At 38.1% G+C, this 20,612-nt stretch overlaps 1 protein-coding gene across 5 annotated transcripts in view; it reads right to left on the bottom strand.

Moving 5' to 3' along the window:
- PCGF5 (polycomb group ring finger 5) overlaps positions 1-20,612 on the bottom strand; it is a 120,327-nt gene that overhangs the window by 15,814 nt on the left and 83,901 nt on the right. For all 5 annotated transcript variants that reach the window (XM_056130419.1, XM_056130420.1, XM_056130422.1 and 2 more), the window contains exons 3-8: positions 18,128-18,224; positions 14,515-14,570; positions 14,345-14,404; positions 10,039-10,187; positions 7,444-7,542; positions 4,416-4,505 (exon numbers count right to left, since the gene is read on the bottom strand). In XM_056130419.1, coding sequence (XP_055986394.1) covers positions 4,416-4,505; positions 7,444-7,542; positions 10,039-10,187; positions 14,345-14,404; positions 14,515-14,570; positions 18,128-18,224 — 551 coding nt within the window. The remainder of the gene's footprint in view (positions 1-4,415; positions 4,506-7,443; positions 7,543-10,038; positions 10,188-14,344; positions 14,405-14,514; positions 14,571-18,127; positions 18,225-20,612) is intronic.

Here is a 20,612-nt window from a genome sequence, read left to right as displayed (position 1 = left end):
GTGATGATCAGAGGGATCGCCCAGGTTGGGAGATGTGTGCTGAAAGTAGGCTAAGGACCAATCACAATGACCTTAGTATCTGTATCACAAATCACAATGCCCAAAATTAGAGAGTAAGAAGGACTTCAGTGTTATATTTCTTCAGTGTTATATTTCTTCAGCCTCAGGTCTGTGGCTTTAGTTAAATGATATTAGATGTTAATGGAGCACGTAAAGGAGCAATAAGTATTAAGTTGTTTTAAGAGGATCACTCTGGTTGGGTGAGGATGAGGGAGAAGCATGTAGTCAGGAGGCTCTTAGGAAATCCTGGATGAGAGTGACCACGACTTACATCTGAGTGATCCAAGTGAAGGTGGCAAGACAATAAACGAATTCTGACTTGGTATTCTTGTGGCAGTCATAGAATTTTATAGCACTGTGGCACTGTCCTGTTGACTCACTGTCCTGTTGTTCATCGATTCACCTGAGCAGGCCCAGTAATGTCTCCATTGCCTAAGTTACTGTGTTTGGCATATCAAATACACCACGGGTAGCTTTGGCTTTGCCATGCGGGTGGGATACTCTCAGTAGCTGGCCGGGCTCTTCGAAAGGAGCAGAGGAATTGAACCTGGCTTGGCCTCGCTGGCCTCGTGCAAGACAAATGCCCTACCAGTATCGCTCCAGCCCAGAATTTTATAATGATAGATAATAGAACTGCAGGGATTTTCTTCTTTATACAACTAGAAAAAGGAACTACTAACCCCCAAACTACTGAAATTGCAAAAGACTGGTAGCAAACCAGGCTTGGAGGAGGAGAATAAACAAAAAAATTTTCTAATGCTTAAAAAACAAAAGTATTGCACTACATGTAAAAAAAAAAAGGAATTTTTATTTTTTCCTATTTACTGGTCTACTTTGTTTCATCAAAATAAAATGTCATTAGTTATTGAGCCGTTTTTGGAAGCAATTTCTAGTAAGATATACCTAAATAACTAAGGCATTTAAAACTATTCAGAAGAGTATAATCAGAAACATAATTGGAGTAAAGATTGATTTAATTGATAGTTTATTAAGAACAATTTCTATGACACAAATCTTTCATGTTTTAAGATTAAGATTTAAATAATTGGGAATGTGTGGGCAACCTTTAGAAAAGAACCTTGAGAAGAACAAATAAAGCAATTAGCGACCCTGCAGTGGATGACCACTTACATTTCTTCAGTTTTAAGGCAAATATATTCATTAATGATAATTTCAAGCATTAATACTAAAATGCCCAAGGACTTATTTTTTTGCATGTAGCCGTCCAGTGATGCCAACACAATTTATTAAAGAGGCTTTCCTTACTCCACTTCACATTACTTGCACCTTTATCAAAGATTAGATGAGCATATGATTGAGGAGAGATGTCAGTGTATTCAACCCTGTTCCATTGGTCTGCAGTTCTGCCTTTGTTCCAGTACCATGCTGTTTTAATTATTACTGCTTTGTAGTACAGTTTGAAGTTCGGGAGGTTGATTCCTCCCATTTTCTTTTTCCCAAGAATTGCTTTAGCTATTCGTGGGGGCTTATTGTTCCATATAAATTTCAAGAGTGTTTGCTCCACTTCTTTGAAGAATGTCATGGGTATCCTTATAGGGATTGCATTGAATTTATACAATGCTTTCGGTAGTATTGCCATTTTGACAATGTTAAGTCTCCCGACCCATGAGCAGGGGATATCTTTCCATTTCCTCATGTCCTCTTTTATTTCCTGAAGTAGCGTTTTGTAGTTTTCTTTGTACAGGTCCTTTACTTCCTTAGTTAAGCTGATTCCTAGGTACTTGATTTTCTGGGGCACAATTGTGAATGGGATTGTTTTTTTCCATGTTGCTTTCTTCTCTCTCACTGTTTGCGTATAGGAAAGCCATGGACTTTTGGGTATTGATTTTATAACCTGCAACTTTACTACACGAGTCTATTGTTTCTAAGAGTTTTTTGGTGGAAGTTATTGGGTTCTCTAAGTAGAGTATCATATCATCTGCGAATAGTGAGAGCTTGATTTCTCCCTTTCCTACCTGAATGCCCTTACAGATGACTGGTTAAAGAAACTTTGGTACATCTACACAATGGAGTACTATGTAGCTCTTAGAAAAGATGAAGTCATGAAATTTACATACAAGTGGTACAATATGGAAAGTATCATGCTAAGCGAAATGAGTCAGAAAGAGAGGGATAGACATAGAAAGATTGCATTCATCTGGGGGATATAAAGTAACAAAGTATGAGATTAATACCCAAGAATAGCTGAGATCAGCACCAGGAGGATTACTCCATAACTTAGAGGCCAGCCGGGTATCCTAGAGGAAAGGGCTATTCAGATAGAGAAGGGAGCACCAAATAAAGGATGTTTGGAGGATCCTCCCAGGAGGGGAGATGCATGTCGAAAGTAGACTATGGACTGAACATGTTTGCCACTCAATGCCTCTTTTGCAGACCACAACACCCAAAAGGAGAGAGAGAACACAGGGGATTGCCCTGCCACAGAGACGGGGGGATGGGGGGATGGGGGTGGGAGGGATATTATCCATGGTGGTGGAAAATGGGCACTGGTGGAGGGATGGGTATCTGATCATTGTATAATTGAAACCAAAGCACAAAAAATTGTAAATCTACAACTTTAAAAAAAATAAAATAAAATAAAGGGAAAAAAAAAAAATAAAATGCCCAAGGACTATCAAAGCTAAAATTATATTCAATACAATTTTATTGTGCGTAATATCACAATATCAATTATAGTTGAGAATCAACTAGTTCTGTAATCTGCATTTAGTATCTGAAATGTTTTGATTGTAAGGATTAATCAGGGTGATGTATGCACTATTGAAAAAAAATTACAAAATGTCATAGGAGGCAGTGGTAATTTACCGAATTTACAAAGACAATTAGATAGAGTAATAAAAAAAGAGCCCCATAGGGGTTTAATAAGTTTTTAACGGCACACAACTAGTGAGCAGTATTAGAAATAAATTTTTCTTTCTTAGCCATGAAAATTCAATCTTACAAGAAATGCTTTACCTAAGTGGCACTGGAACAGATAAAGAAATTCTGATTTAAGACATTAGGTGTTTAATTTATTATATCACATGAAGACATTTATTCTGAAAAGAGCCAAAGATCCTACCCATTGAACAGCACAATTTTTAAAAAATGTTTCCAAACAGTTTCACAGATAGTTAGAACTTAAATGTATCTGTGAATCTCTACAACATGGCAACGTACTCTACAACATGGCAACATACTTTATATCTGGATTCTTTATACTATTCTAGTTACATTTCTAAAATATGTGGTTTTCATTAATTTCTATTTTTAATAAAACTCATAGAATAGAGATAAAAGTTATCCAGTTTCAATATGACATGCTATGTCCCAAATACCCCAGGATCTTAACGTCTGAAAAGTCCTTGAAAGTCACACAGTATAACCTTCCAGTCAATCTTAATGCTTGTTTATTCATGTAACAGATTATGAAGAAATCCCTGGTTGTTGTTATTCTTGTTTTTTAGTGTGCTACCAGACTTAAAACCTTAATCCCAATATTATCAATAACTTGCAGGAGAAGTAGCTGAACTTTCTAATTAACTCTAAATCAAAGATATAGTTCAACCTAGGAAATTCTCCTTCAGGGTTTTGGACTCTCTCAGAGGTTTCTATTTTTAATCTTGTTCTTTGTGTTGCGTATGATCTAGGAACTATCTAATTCTGTTATAGAAACCACTGAAAAATCACTTACCCTTCAATCTGATTTTATACTTTTGATACAAAGTAGGATCCTGAGAAAAAGATGATCTAAATTCTACACTTTCCTGTTCCTTCTATTACAATAAAAAAAATCTCATTGTTCACTATGTGTAGTCAGGGCAAAACTTGGTCTTCCTCTTTCGTACTAAGATCCACTTATATGCTGTTTTCTTTGTCTTGAGATCAATAGAGTTTTGAGCATACTTGGATATATTTTCAAACTTACCTTAATTATAACAAAACCACATTTAATATAGACTTAAATTTGCAGGGCCGGAGTGATAGTAAAGCAGGTAGATTTGGGTGGGCCAGAGTAATTGTACAGCAGGTATAGTACATTGTTTGCCTTACATGTGGCCGACCTGGGTTCTATCCCTTGCATTCATATGGTCCCCTGGGTACTGCCAGGAGTAATTCCTGAGTACGTAGCCAGAAGTTTCACCTGAGCCCAAAAACCAAGAAAAAAAAAAAAGAAAGGAAAAGACTTAAATTTGGGACTACTTGTCATATAAGGTGACTGGGAGAAAAAAAAAATAAGAGAAACCAGAATCTCCTTTTTTTCAACTCAGTTTTTTCTTATAGGTATTAATAGTTAAACGTAAGAAAAAAATTGTATACAATTATACACTTAAGTAAATATAAAAGCAATTTACATTTTCTCCTCTTAATCGCCATCTTGTCATGTAGATGAATTCCATAGTATGATCCTTCCCCATAATTTCACCATTGCACAGCACATCCAACTTTAAAAAGAATAAAGATCCATTAATGAAAGCAATTTTGAATTTTAAGCATTTGTACACTTTTACTTTCAAAAGATTCAAAGTTACAACAAAAGACTGCCTACTGAAAAGAATGCTAAATACTTTTACTAAAGTGCTGACCCATGACACTACAGTAATAATTCAAATATAGGTGATTCAAATATACACTTCCCATACGCCTATATCTAAAATACATACAGTTGTTAACACAATGTAATTTTTCTTCGTCCATTTCCCCATGTACATTTGAGGTTTTAGACTTTTCTGAGGGCCAGCAGTGGGGGTGAGGGGGGTTAACTTTTACTAAACAAAACTCTGCAGACGGCTCTTCTTCATCATAGCACCTTCGGCTTATAAATTAATTTCTCAGGATCCTCTGACAATCCCAAGGTGGAAGCGATTGTTTTTCTCTGAATTTGTATTTAAAGAGACAGTAAATGAATGAAGTAGAGACAATATTTATAGACCCCCTGAGGCCTAATTTTCAGTAATTACCTGTTGTCAACTGACAGAATTAGGCATGCCACCGGCTGTCTCCCCAGACCTGCAACCCCAAGTTTCTCTTTCTATTTGATTAGCACTTGCTGTTAATATTTAAGAGCCCCTTTTTCACCTTGCACGGAACTCATAAAAAGGTTATATACTTATTTATGTTATTTTTTCTCTAAGCAAATTATTTTCTAAATCTTTAAGGAGGCCATATGAAACTATGTCTATGAATTATTAAATCAATAAAGAATAATTAAAATGTTAATTTTAAGACTCTACAATTTGGGGCTGGAGTGATAGCACAGTGGGTAGGGCATTTTCCTTGCACGCGGCCGACCCGGGTTCAATTCCCAGCATCCCATATGGTCCCCTGAGCACCGCCAGGGGTAATTCCTGAGCGCAGAGCCAGGACAAACCCCTGTGCATTGCCAGGTGTGACCCAAAAAGAAAAAAAAAAAAGACTCTACAATTTAAAGACTCTACAACTTTTGCAGTTCTCCATTTATTGGGAAAAAACCCCCATAAATTCACATAAATTATGTGAAAAGGGAGAAGAATGCACTTGAAATAATTATTTGTCAAAAACGATTATAATTCCAATTGTATTAGACAAACTTTTAGCTAAAGTAACTGAATTTTTTAGTTATGGTAATATGGAATTGCTTTTCCAAAATGCTTTTCATATATCACTTTATTAATTTGGGAAGTGGGGCTTTGCAAGCAGCGTCCAAGGAGCCCACTGACAATTCTTCAGCAACGAGGCCAGCAGTTCAGTCAAGGGCTGGAGAACGCAGTGCGGCTCAGGCCCTGTGGTAGAGGGGTACCCTGGCCACTTCGGTGGTGCTGCAGGCCTCCAGGACTGAACTAGTGATGTACAGGGGACCATGTGTTGCTGGAAATCCAAGTCAGTCAGGCAGCCTGAGCACTGTAGTCTCTCTCTTGCCTAGATTATCTTTATGTTGTCCATATTATAAACACATGAGCAAAGAAGCCAAAGGAATTTATTCGGATAAAATTCATCATCAGGTACCAGCTGTCCTGAGAGAACTAGCAATACTGTTATAGAAGTTTCAATTGCCAGGCATTTCATTACATCACCCCTCTACACTGCTGGGCAGCAAGGTAAGAGGCCACCAGTTAATTGCTGTTAGGAAAAGGCCTTTGCATTGGGATAGGTAAGGAGAGGATGCTGTCTTTTCTTCTTCTCTTTTTCTATGAAGGAATATAGTATGTCCCAGCAGTAAGACCATGAGAGAAACCATTCACTTGGCTCTAACAACGTCCTGAGAATTAGAAAAAGTTGCTCAATAAGTCACACTAAAAGGAAATAAATCTGTGGAGATATTTTACAATTAAAGCATATAGTGAAAAACCAAGAAAGGGCAACAATTTCATTTTCTTTTTTTCAATGTTGCACCTATAATCTGTTGTCAGCATATTGTATTTTAATCAAGTATATTGGAACTCTGGTTCCCTTTCACAATGTTTTCCTTAAACAAATGTTGATTTCTCTGGGAATTTTTTGCTGTATATAGGATAAAACCACAGCAAAGATTAATCTTTAAAACTATTAGTCACCTGAGAAAAAATTTAAGTATGTTCAAAGGTTTATTGAAATATATAATACCTTTAAATGCTTGATCAGATCCTTTCATTTCTGCTATGACTACTCATGTGAATATTGTACAAATGCCCAAAAAGCTACATTATCTTTAAGTCTTTGTTTATAAAGGAAACTAGTGTTGGTCCTATAATCAGAACCAAAAGGGGAAGAAAAAGGAACTAATACAAGTTGTAAGACTGTCATCTGAGTATGTCAGGAATAACTGTCATGTTTCCTCATTATTTTAGAGCCTAGGATCATAATCTCTGAATACTGAACACATTAAAAGCTGTGCTATATCAACATCAGGATAATTTATCCCTCCAGTAAAGAACTCAGTGAATAAAATTTATATAGTTATAACTTAGTTCCAAGCAAGATCAATTATGCATATCATGGAACTAAAAGAATATTAGTCACCGAGTCTCTTTTGATAAAGACAACATTTTACATAATGAAAGAGTCTAGAGAGAATTGGGTAAAAATGGATCTCAAAGATCTCAAAGGAGGGGAAAAACACATTCTAAAGCATGTTGGAAATTGAAAATAAGAATTCATTTAGCTGCTCTATTTATTTTGAGAATACTAATGTAGTCTTTTACAACGTCCTCTAATTATAAAACACAAGTATATTACTATCATGGTCTAGTCAGGATGTTATCTTATATAAAATACAGATTACATAAATTATATTCTTAAACTTAAAACTATGGCTACAAAACCATTTCCATAAAAGCTAATTTAAATTTATTCTCAGTTAAATAGTTTTCTTGATGAATTTTACTTCAGATTAACACAATAACCAAGATTAGATTACTAACTTACCTCATAAGAACTTGGAAGTTTTAACTTCAAACTTAGAAATTTTTTAATAGTTCCCACAGTTACTCGTGTAGAACATCGGATGAATTTCTTCATTAAACCCTAGGAAAAGATTACTAATTAATAAATCTACCTTTTAATTAAACTATAGGTGTCATTTCTACTATCATTTTGAATATTTCAAATGATATTCTAAAAGTGTTTCTATGTACAGCTCTCTAGTTCTTGTTTAGAAAGGTTTTAGAAAAAGGTTTCTTTCTAATTGTTGTTCACTGAAATGACATTTTGTTTGTTTGTTTTTGGGCACACTTGTCAGTGCTCAGCGCATACTCCTAGCTCTGTAGTCAGGGATCCCTCATAATAGGGTTTGGGGGACCATATGAGGTATGGGGGACTGAACGTGGGTCAGGTGCAAGTACTATCTCTCCAGTCTCCAAGGCCCTTACATTTTTAAAGAAGGCACTGTGTCACGTGTATTAGAAAATGCTTGCATTTTCTAGACATTCTGGTAAAGCATGTACCAAAAATTTTACTGAAAACAAGATTCGCAAATAATGGATATTAAAAATCACTTCTCAAAGCATTAGCAGCATTGAAATGTCTCAAATTTTTAGCTATTTTTAAAAAGTACAGTAGTTTCAAAGAAGGCTCTAAGGAGCTCCTGGAATCGATAGAGAGGGGCCAATTAGACCACAAGATTCTGAGCAACAAGAAACCTTACAGTTTACAGACACAGTTTAGGAGGAAATACATGCAGCTAGTGTTGAGAGTCTCCGGCAGTGCTTTGCCAGGTATAAATACCTTGACTCGACTTCACTAATATAAATCTGCAATGTGAAATTACAATTTTAACCTTAAGCTTCTGTTTTAATTACTTTTGGCAACATATACAGAAATAAAGAGATTGTTGGGCTACAAGGTAGCTCTGATTTAATTTTTTTGAAGAATCTCCATAGTTCTCCATAAAGTCAAAGCATTTTACAATTTCAGCAGTGCACAAGGGTTCAATATCCCATCCTCACCGAAACAATATTTTGGTTTGATTTTGATAACAGCCCTCAAAATAGCTGCAAGTTTTGCAGTTTTGACACTAGTTTTTCTGACCAGTGATGCTGAGTATCTGTTCATATCTTTATTCATCATTTCCATATTGAAACTAAAAAATGTCTAACCCCTTCACCTTTTAATTGGATTATTTAATTTTTAAAGAGTCAATTAAATATTTTGCATTTTAAGCCCTTATTAAATATATGATTGCAAATATTTGTTCTGATTTTTCATTCTGTTGTGTTCTTTGATATGTGAAAATTCTTTCACCAGTTTTACATTCAGAGAGATACTGGCCTCAGAATGATCCAGGTATATACGGTTCCTCTATTTCTTTATCACTGTTTCATTTTGTTTTAAAATAGTAATTTTCTAGAGTTAAACCAATTTTTCTAGTGTTATCACTTCAATTGCTACATCATTTCTTTTAATATTTTTATAAGAACAGAGACAAAAAAAACTTTGGTAAAAAAACTTATTAAAAAAAAAACAACCAGAAACAGGTATTGCACCAGAACAAAAAAACTGAGATGCTTGGAAGTATAAACAGGTATTTTTATACTATTACATAGGAACTGCCTCTAGAAATATTATTATTACATGCCTTGTACAGCCAACCTCTCATATTACTGTAGTAAAACTAAGACCTAGCTAAAGTTCCTTGAATAAAGAAGTTTCCTCTTGCTACTTAAATTTTCAAGGTCTAATACCCACATAGCGAAAATTCACTAAATAACTCATAATTCGTTGTTGCATAATGCTAATCTGAGCTGACACTCTGATTTGAATTTTCTAATAGGAACATGCCAATGAAAGATTAGTGTTGTTTTTTCTTTAAATGAAACATACTAATTTACAGTTTACATAGAGGAAATAAAAGAAAAGAGATAGGTATCTGAATTAAACAAGAAATAAAAGAAACATTTTCAATAGATGACTTTTGCTAAGATGTGACAAAAATCTAAAAGCTAAAGTTGTTAAACATTTATAATGGCTGTTTGCAATAAACAGGTAGAAATCATTACTTAAATAACACAAATGAAAAGACCAAAGAAGATGAAGTAGGGTGTTTAAAATTTTCTAGTACAAGGATCCATTACAGAAAGGTTCAACTAGCAAACTTATGACTGTGAACAAGAAATGTTAAGAATACAGGAAATATCTAGGAACTCGGGAACTCTAGTTCACGGGCATTTAGTGACATAAAAAAATAAAAAAAGGTTTAGAGCAACTGCTGGACATGAAACTACTGGAGTCTGAGTTGGTTCCCATACTAAAGCGAGGACGCACTGGGTCTGAATTCCCAACAAAAGTATAAAAGGAGGAATAGAGAGAAAGAGGCGTGATTTTCTGTATATGCCACTAGATGGTGCAGTAGCCCAGGACGATTTGCTTGGGGGAGATGAAAACAAAGTTTCTGGGTAGGTAAGAATGGCAAAGAAGAGGATTCTGCTTATGTTCATAAAAACTCTGAAAGCAAGTATTAAAAATATTAGGTAAACTATCACAGATCTGCTATAAAATTATAACAAACAGCATCTGTCCACCTACCTTTACTACATTGTCTCCTGATTGTCCATTATTTCGTAGGCAATCTAGACAAATAGCAATCTGTGGGTCACTTCTGTGATAATCTTTGTCATCTTGATTTTCATCACCTTCTTCATCTGCTTTAGGTTTGTCCATTTTTGAAGTGTCATCTGTATTATTTAAAGAAAAATATGACTTAAACTTGATTTCAAAGTTATTAACAATGTTAATCGTCTGAACAGTAAACTTACATCAACTTACTTTAACAGTTATCGATTATAAATAGCCAACAATTTTTAATATCTTTTAAATCTTCCAAACAAAACAAAAGAAATTTTAAAAATCTGGGGGGATGGGTCACACTCAACAGTGCTGAGGGCTCACTCCTGCACTCAGGGATCACTTATGGGAGTAAGAAGGAGGGGCAGGGCTCAGAGAATCATATGGATTGCTAGGGGTCAAACCTGGGTCAGCTGCATGCAAGCCAAGCACCTTACCTGCTGTACTCTTTAGTCCCACATTTTTTTTAAACCGTAAGTTATTTATTAACATAGACTAAAATTTCTAGGGCTGGAGGGCTAGCACAGCAGGTAGGGTATTTGCCTTGCACATGCCTGACCCGGGTTCGATTCCTTTGTCCCTCTCAGAGAGCCCGGCAAGCTACTGAAAGTATCCTGCTTGCAGGTCGGAGCCTGGCAAGCTCCCAGTGTGTATTCAATATGATAAAAACAGTAACAAAAACAGTAACAAGTCTCACAATGGAGAGATTACTGATGCCTGCTTGAGCAAAATGATGAACAAAGGGAGGACAGTGCTACAGGAGAGTGTTACAAAATTTCTAGGCTCACTGTGATATTCAAAGGAATTATTACAGACTAGCTATGCTTGGTCACAAAAATAACTGCAATTAATTATTAGATCACTTGAAAACCAGAAAAGATTCTTCCCCCATGCTGGCAACCTAATCAAGACCCTGGGCTGCTCTCTTTTCACAAACAGATAACAAATTGTGTCTTTACTGGAGTTAATTCCTTTAGAAGAGGCGAACATTTTGGGATAGAAGAGAGTGGAGGAGAGAGTGTCAAAGCATATCAACATGGGGCTGGAGTGACAGCACAGCAGGTAAGGCATTTGTCTTGCATGCGGCCGACCCAGTTCGATTCCCAGAATCCCATATGGTCCTCATAGCACCGCCAGGAGCAATTCCTGAGTGCATGAACCAGGAGTAACCCCTGTGCGTCGCCGGGTATGACCCGAAAAGAAAAAGAAAAGCGCATATCAACATGGGTGGGTCAGAAAGTCAAAAGCACATGACCAAGAGAGATAGGCTCAGAAACTCCCCTCCAGAGGTCTCTAGGTGTGTCACCTCTACACTGAGGGACCCAGGATTTGAGAGGATCAGAGAATGGGAGCAGGAAGGGCCAGGCATGAGAAATACATGCTGATGGTAGAGAAAAGGACTGTGGGGAGCAGAGATCAGTGAAAGGGCTATAGGTAGATTAAACAATTGGACAACCGCTGAACTTAGAACCTAACCATGTACAGAAAAAGGAAGATGCACCTCCTCAATGAGGGAGAAGCACCTGGATACCTTCCTAGTGTTCACATTTGTCTTGGAGTCATCAGCACCCCACACTGTCCTTGAATGATAAATGCAGATGAGGTCAGGATAACCCACCTTCTCCCACTACACCATACATCTAGGGTCAGACTTGTCCGTTTGCTAGATTGTCTTGATTCACATGGCACCCAGGTTCCATAATACCTGCCAGGTCTTTGGGGTTCTCATTGCTACACAAGCTGGGAGTCAACCATGCCTGGTTTGTGAGGGTTGGATGGAGTTGACAGATTACAGCAATCATCTAGGAACTGCTTCCCGGGCATAAACACCTATTCTTTCCACCCACAGGAAGGACAGAATATATCTCCGACAAGGTCTATCACGGATTTTTGCAACCCCACATCTTCTGTCTTCCCAGCCTCAGAACACAGTGCAGTCAGTGATTACATGAAGTCTGTGTAAATCCAGCTCTTTCCCAGCTGTGTACCTCTGAACAACTGAACTTCCTCTGCTCAATTACAAGGGCAGAGCATGCCTTCCACATAGATACAGCCAGGAACAGGCAGAGACAAGAACTCTGAGCTGGGGTACATTTTCAGTCAACCCTCCATAGGCCATAAAGTATGTAAGCCACATTAGGCAGAGGCCAGGGGGATTGTCTGCTGCGACCAGCGGCATCTGCCAGTGGCTGGGGTCTCAGGCCCTCTGCTATCTCTCTTGAACTTAGAAAGTCTGCCTATAACCTACCATGCTCCAAGTTAGGTTACAACGGGTCAGGCAAATAGTCTGAGCTACAAAACATCTGAAGGCAAGGAAGAAGAATGCTTCTTGAGCAGATGGTGTGGGTAGATTCCATGCCTGAATCCTCAGCTCAAGAAGTCACTGTACCAAGGAAGGCCAGCGCCACTGATAATCCACAGCATCAATCCCTTTGCTTTCCATCTCCTTGACCTCACACTGCAGGTAAAGCTCTTAGGCCTCTACAGTATGCCTGCTTCTAAGCTCCTATCATGATACATACAAAACAACAGAAAGCCCAGTTTCTAAGATCAACCTGCAACCATCAATTTTAATAGGATTGGGAAGAAAATTACTTAGCCTATTACAGATAAAGCTAAGGGAAAACTTTGCCAAGTGATGAATCAAGACAAAATACTTGGAAAAACTTTCAATGTGATAAAATTAAGTAAACTACCCAAGAAAGACTTCAAAGTCACAGTCACAAGGAGGGTTCCCTGAAATTAGGAAAACAATGGATGGACCAAAAGAGAACTTAAGAAAGAAAGAAAGAGAGAGAGAGAGAGAGAGAGAGAGAAAGGGAGAGAGGGAGGGAGGGAGGGAGGGAGAGAAGAAGGGAGGGAGGGAGGGAGGGAGAGAGGCAGACAAGAAAGGACCAAACAGAAATAACAGCTTAGAAGATTTTGTATAACTGGGGCTGGAGAGTTAGTACAGCAGGTAGGGTGCTTGTCTACATAAGCCTGACCTGGGCTTAATTCCCGGAATCCCATATGCTTGCTAGAGCAATGCTAGGACTTATTCCTAACCCCTCTCTCCCCAAAACTCCCACCTCCAAACAAAAAAATGCTATAGTAAAACTTAAAAACATCAGAATAAGTGAACCATGAGTGAGGATCGTAAAAAAGCATTCATAACAACCAGCAAAACAAAAACGATTCATAAAAACAAGATACTGGCATTGGAGCAATAGCACAGTGGGTCGGGTGCCTGCCTTGCACATGGCTAATTTGGCTTTGATCACTGGTATCCTATTAGATCCGCTGAACCCACTAGGAATGATCCCAGTGTGCAGAGCCAGGAATAAGCTCTGGGCACAGCCTGGGGATACAAGCCACTGTAGCACTGTAGCACTGTCCTCCCATTTTCATCGATTTGCTCAAGCGGGCCCAGTAACATCTCCATTGTGAGACTTCTTGTTACTGTTTTTGGCATATTGAATATGTCACAGGGGAGCTTGCCACGCTTTGCTGTGCAAGGGAGATACTCTCAGTAGCTTGCCGGGCTCTCCGAGAGGGGTGGAGGAATCGAACCTGGGTCACTAGGCCAGCTGCATGCAAGGCAAATGCCCTACCGCTGTGCTATCGCTCCAGCCCATACAAGCCAAGATCGCATAAAAGGAAATCCTGTGAGACAAGCAGCAGAAACTCTACAGGCCATAGAACTGAAAGTTCTGAATGAAAGAAAGATCTCCAATCAAGATTACGCTCCTCAGTCAGCTTATTTCTCAGGGTTGAAGGGGTGATTAAAAAAAGAACTTTAGGGGTGGGGGAGGCCCATTTCTGCATTAAATGGGCTTAACAAGTCTACCCCAGAGGGGAAAAAAAAGTAAGATTTCTTCTATTTCCAATTACTCTCAATGTGAAGAATTCCATTTTTTTGTTTTGTAAGTTTTGGGTCACACCCACCGGTACTCAAGGCTTACTCATGGCTCTGCTTTCAAGTATGCTAAAGTGGACCATATGGGATAACATAAAACCCAGGTTGGCCACGTGCAAGGCAAGTGTTCTACCCACTCTGGCCCCTGAAGAACTCTACTCTTGCTTAAATTTATATAAAAGGTTCATAATAAAAGAACTTTTTATATAAAAAGTTCACAATGTTTAAAAAAAAAGGTATCATGAACTATTTGCAGAATTTTGGACTTGAAGAGATAACGGTTCATTAGTTACCCAAAAAAAAAAAAAACCCAACAAAATAAACAGGGTGATTTGAGAGATGCTATCAGATACACACAATAAAAAAAGTTACCTTGTCCATTTTCCTGAGGCTTATTTTTCTTCCAAAATTCAGATTCACGCTCAAGTTCTTCTAATTTAAAGGAAAAAAATAAATATAAAAATGAAGCAATCACAAAATCTTTAGTAGAACATTGATTTCATAAAACTCAAAAATCTGCAAGAAGTCGGAGAACAACTTACGTTCTCGTAGTCCAGGAACCAGTTTAAATATAATTTCCTCTAATGTATTATCCAGTCTTCCAAATATGAAAAAAAGAAAATTTATATTAACAATAAAGACATGAAAATCCAATATGTAAACAGTTTGTGATACTCATCTAGTATAAATTACAAAATACAGAACATACATATTTTAACACATCTACTGTACCAAACTCTTTTGCACATGGAACTCTTGTTTCTAGCCTTTTCCACAGTGGGAGATTGGTTACAAAACGGGTCTCCTCTAAAAACGACTTTGAAATTCCTGCAATGATTAACAGATTGAGTATATTTCCCCACCCAGGAATACAAGCTGGCTCTGAGATGTACTTTAGACCAATAGAATGTGGCACAAATAAGACAAAGTACTTAGTTCTGAACCTCCGACTTCATAGGCAACACATGCTTACTTGTTCTTTCTAGATAGAATACTGCCAATGTGAGAACAAGTTTGAAGAATGACTTATATCCTGCAGTGGCAAGCTAAGCTGCTTTCCTGAGGTCATTTTAGACAAGTTCATTGACATTTTAGCATTCCATGTCTGATAGAAACAGCAGCGGTCTATCTGACCAGCAGTTAGCTTAAAACCAGCCAAGACCAGAAGAATCACCTAGACTTGTGAACCATAAATAAGACCCTGAGGAAAGCTGTATACTTTTCTGACCTCAGAAAATTTCAGAAGGAAATTATATTAAAAAAAAATAAATAAAATCAAATAAATGTTAATAACTGACATTTCTTTTTCCTTTTTTTTCCCTTTTTTGGGTCACACCCAGCGATGCATAAGGGTTACTCCTGGTTCATGCACTCAGGAATTACTCCTGGCTGTGCTTGGGGAACCATATGGGATACTGGGAATCGAACCCAGGTCAGGCCGAGTGCAAAGCAAACGCCCTACCCGCTGTGCTATCCCTCCAGCCCCAATAACCGACATTTCTAGGTAAAGAAAATAACAAGTGTTCTTTGCTTTTGAGGGGAATGGCACCATTTTGTTAGTAAGTTTTAAGCTAAAAGGAAGTTTATTTTCTGAACTATTTGTATCTGGGTATCCATTTTAGGTTCATTATTTGTGGATGGGGATGAGAATGCGAGAGTGCTATCCTACGTATTGAAGAATTCTCAAGGGCATTTAGTATTCCCAGTCTTCTAGCAGCCAGCAAGACCACCCAATTCTGACAACCAGTACCATTACCAGACATTGCTAAATGTAAACTGTGTATGATCACTGATATAAATCCAACTATTAAAGCTTTGCTCAAGACTACAACCCATAGTAGACCAATGGCCTTCAAATGTTAGCCATTGTCATAACTGAAGGACTAGAAATCAAGATGGGTTTCACTCTTTAGAGTTTCGATTTTGGCAGGTCTGAAAACCATCATTTTGGGACCACACATTAAAAAAGGGCTGGAGCAATAGCACAGCAGGTAGGGCGTTCGCCTTACAAGCGGCCAACATGGCTGCCCCGAGTTCGATTCCTCCGCCCCTCTCGGAGAGCCTGGCAAGCTACCGAGAGTATTCGATATGCCAGACACAGTAACAACAAAGTCTCCAATGGAGACGTTACTGGGCCCTCCCGAGCAAATCGACGAACAACGGGAGGGCCTTTACCTTTACCTTTTACATTAAAAATCACTAGATCAGACAAATTTACCTGTAGACAAATTAATCCAGCTTTACAGATTAGATAACAGTCTGCATCACACATATTGATGCACCTTTTGGGTGTTGTGTCAAAACCCATTTTCAACTGAGAAATTTTTATGTGACCCTAGGGAGAGAGGTATATAAAATAAGTCACTGTCACTGTTCTCCCATTGTTCATCGATTTACTCGAGCGGGCCCAGTAACATTGTGAGACTTGTTGTTACTGTGTTTGGCATATCGAACATGTCACCGGTAGCCTGCCAGGCTTTGCTGTGTGTGCAAGATACTCTCGGTAGGTTGCTGGGCTCTCCGAGAAGGGTGAAGGAATTGAAATAAGTACATAAGTAAAAAAAAATATTGATAATTAATAATAAATCTTAAAACAACCTCAGCATTAATATATACAGGGCTGCATTCCATAGTTTGAGAAGCTAGGTTCTAGAGAATACTTATACTACAGTAAATAGTTCCCTAAAATCACAGTTAACCTGTGGCAGAGCTGTGGTAGGAACTGTGGGAAATAAGGGGGTTTAGAAAAAGGTCAGAGGGGAAAAAGAAGGACATTGGTCTGCAGGTAGGAAGTGATATCTGAGTTTGCTGAGATACTGAACATGCCATTTATATAAACCTCTGTTTTATAATTTGGAAAAAAATTGAAATAGGATCTTATAAACCACTTCTAGCTAGAAAAATACATGGTTATACTTAAGTAAATACTAGTTATTAAAAAAAATTAAGGACCAGGAATAAGACTGAGTAGTATAGTGTATGTCTTGCATGAGCTAAATCAAATCAGGACGTTGTTTGACATTAAGTTTTATATGAGCACTTATACAACCTTTAAAAAATATGACATATATTTTGAAATGAATAATACCAATATTAGTTTCCATGACTATTAAATCTACCCTCTTTTCACTACTACGTAGCTCAAAAAATTATGTATAATAAAAGGTAAAGGTAAAGGCCCTCCCATTGATCATCGATTTGCTCGAGCGGGCCCAGTAACGTCTCCATTGGAGACTTTGTTGTTACTGTGTCTGGCATATCGAATACGTCACGGGGAGCTTGCCAGGCTCTGCCGTGCGGGCGAGATACTCTTGGTAGCTTGCCGGGCTCTCCGAGAGGGGCGGAGGAATCGAACTCGGGTCGGCAATGTTGGCTGCTTGCCAGGCAAATGCCCTACCCGCTGTGCTATCGCTTAGGAAATAACTAAACCTGTGAGTCTGAGATATAGTTATAATTTTTGTTTGAAAATGTATTTCTTAAATATTTAATATGTATAGCTTTCAGTTACTCTTAATAAAATACTATTAAAAGAAATAAAATGCTTTTTATGAAAATAAAAAGTGCATGGGACCTGGGGCTGATATCTTGGCTGAGATCTCCAAGCCTGCTTGGATTGGGATTGGGCCTTCTCCACCCAGATCCCCCATCTTCCAGTAGCTAGGCAGTTACACCCACCAACTGCTCCCCTCCCCGCCTCCCACCGCCGCCACATAATCCCATCAATGTCCAAGATCCAGTGACTAAAACCAAGTTCCCGAGAATGCAGCCGTGCGACCTCTTATTGGGTAGTTCTTGCTCTCAGAGAACCCAGCATGCTACCAAGAGTATCCTCCCCGCATGGCAGAGCCTGGCAAGCACCCCGTAGCGTATTCAATATGCCCAAACCCAGTAACAATGATGGGTCTCATTCCCCTGACCCTGAAAGAGCTGCCAATGTGGCACTTGCTAAAAAAATCTCAGGTCTAGGACGAATGGTGACGTTACTGGTGCCTACTCAAGGAAATCGTTGAACAACGGAATGACAGTGATACATTGACAGTGATATGAAAATTACAAATCTCATAAGAATCTATATTAACTGAGTCAAGATACAAGAACTATGTTATGCAATAAAAATTAAGAATCTACATAATTTACTTAAATACATTTACTTACCTCAACATTTCTAATGGGTTTGTCTCATGAACTTGATTGCCACACCTTGGACAATCATTACTATCTTCAAAGTGCTGGACAATGCAAGTCTTACAGACTAAAAAAAAAATACATTAGATTAAAATGCACCATTTAAACTATCATTTCACTTAAAATGATATGTAATTAGAAACAGTCTTTTAAAAGATTCTAGTATAAGTTCACTTGTCTTCAATCACATTTTATAAAAATCTTAAAACTGTTATATAAAAAAACCCACCTTATGTAAGAACTACTGTTATAATTTTAAAATTGTATATGTTTTACATATTGTTTTTATTTAAAATATTTACAAGCCAATTAATGTATTAGTATTACTAATAAAAATTTTGGTAAATTAGCATCAAATGGAGTTTTCTTATTTAAAGACCTAAAAAAAATAAAGGCAAAAACCGTTGTCTGCATTTACTCTTTCACTGAAATTTTAGTTGAATACAACATAAAAAGTACCTTAAGAAAGTTAAGGGGTTTCCATATTCTTGTATTAATTTGACTGGCATTGCATTCCTTAGAAAAACAGGAAATATTAATGGAGCTTCTGGTCTTTGCTAAGTATGAGTGCTAAGAGGTACCATAACTGCATGTAATACAAGGTATGAGCAAGTGGCATCAAACTGACTTAAGGGGTGAGAGGTTAACTGGAAGAAGGACTGAGAAAATCACAGTTAACTGTCATTTTGAGATGACTAGGGGAAGAAGCCTCCCGAGCTCTCCTCAGGAAGACTAGGGCTCCTCCTAGCAATTCTGCGAACTGGGCTGATAGTCCAGTGTAAGGGGGTCAGAGGGTACTGTGAGGCTTAGGCCCTGCAATGCCAGGTTAATGACCCAGGCCACCTGGTGGTGCTCGAGGGTCTTCAAGGTGCTTATGAGTGGTGCTTATGAGCCTCCAGGGCTGCACCTAGGGATGCCTGGGGGGTATGTGGTGAACTGAACTAGGGTTAGCAACATGCATGATCCTGTACTATTTTTCTGGCTTAGATTAAATTTTATAAATGAAAATATAATTTTTGGATGTAGGCTAAAAACTGATAGAGTCCACACTTTCTCCACCCTTTTCCCATCTATTACCTACTTACTAGGCCAACTGTTTTGTCTAGATATCTCATACATTTATAGCAGTGGAACTACTATTTTGAATCCAATTCTCTATCCAGATACTCCTCTACTCCATTTTATTACTCTTTATAAACTAAGACATTCACATCGCACAGTGCTCTCATTCCACCTTGATAACTTCATTACAAACTACTTTATGTCTCTTATGCCTCTTCCTTATGCCTCATGTGATCTAAAAGGGGAAAACAAAGTGCATCTAAATGATTAACCAAGAGTAAATACTGGGAATATCAAACTGTGGGTGAAACAGCAGAATAAACACTGCAAGCAAAGCTCCCTGCTAAAGTACAACCAGAAATCAACTATATATCCTCATGTACTCATAGCCTGGCTTGTTTAAAAGACACATGCATCAAAGGAATTAAATTGTAGGGGCAGTGTGTATTGGGGGGGCATGTTCAGGGGAGTGATCTCTAAGCAGCACAGTGCACCCCAACCTTGATTACTGCAAGTGGTCTACCTGGCAGAGTGAAGCACAAGATTCCAGAAATAACGTTCACCTTTAGATCAGAGGTGACATATCAAGCTCTGGGACAAAAACAAATCCCCATTTGTTGTTTCAGGCTAGCAGTAGTTTGGATGGCTGAGTCTCTGGTCCCCCTTTAAAGGGGGACGGTGTAGCCATATAGTTATGGCCCAGAGACAGAGCCTAGGCGGCAGACAGCTGTCAGGAACCAGGACAGCATGGAGCTTTCTTTAGGCTATATTCAACCCCTTCACCCTCACTCCCTCTGGCAACACTGTGATAAAACCAGTGAGGATTATTATCTTCTTATAGCCCTTCCTCCACCTGCCACAGTTACAAAAACAAAGAACTACAATGCCACCAGCAGGGGAGAATGAAAGATGCTCCCCAGATTCTTTAAAAACAAAAACAAAAAAGCAGGTAACTGTTGCAAAAATAAGATGAAATTTCTCATAGAAAATGACAAGTCTCCAAAGGACAAACGTATAGAATTGAGGAAGGTAACAACTGAGAACAAATATCATTAAAAAAAAAAAAAAGACAATACAAAGAATCTCAACTAAACACAGAAGCAGCAAGTCTAATGTATCAGAAAGGAGCCACAAGAATACAAAGCATCACCATAGAGACCAAAGAAACTACAGAATTCCAGAGATGCTGAGTATGTAGAGTCTACTGATTGAAATTTAATCTTAATACAGAAAGCATAACAACTCTCACCAAAGAAAAAACAGAATGTACAATCACAAACTGTATGGGAGAATGGAACAAGGTATAGGAAAATAAAGAAAACGAGAGATACCAGCATACATTTAAAAGGGTAAAAACACCAGACAAGTACAAGCAAGTGGTGAGAAAGAAAAG

The sequence above is a fragment of the Sorex fumeus genome, unplaced genomic scaffold (assembly GCF_029834395.1).
Source record: "Sorex fumeus unplaced genomic scaffold, SorFum_2.1 ptg000078l, whole genome shotgun sequence".
Classification (NCBI taxonomy): domain Eukaryota; kingdom Metazoa; phylum Chordata; class Mammalia; order Eulipotyphla; family Soricidae; genus Sorex; species Sorex fumeus.
The sequence above is the reverse complement of the archived record's forward strand: the minus strand, read 5'-3'. Positions and strand labels throughout refer to the sequence as shown.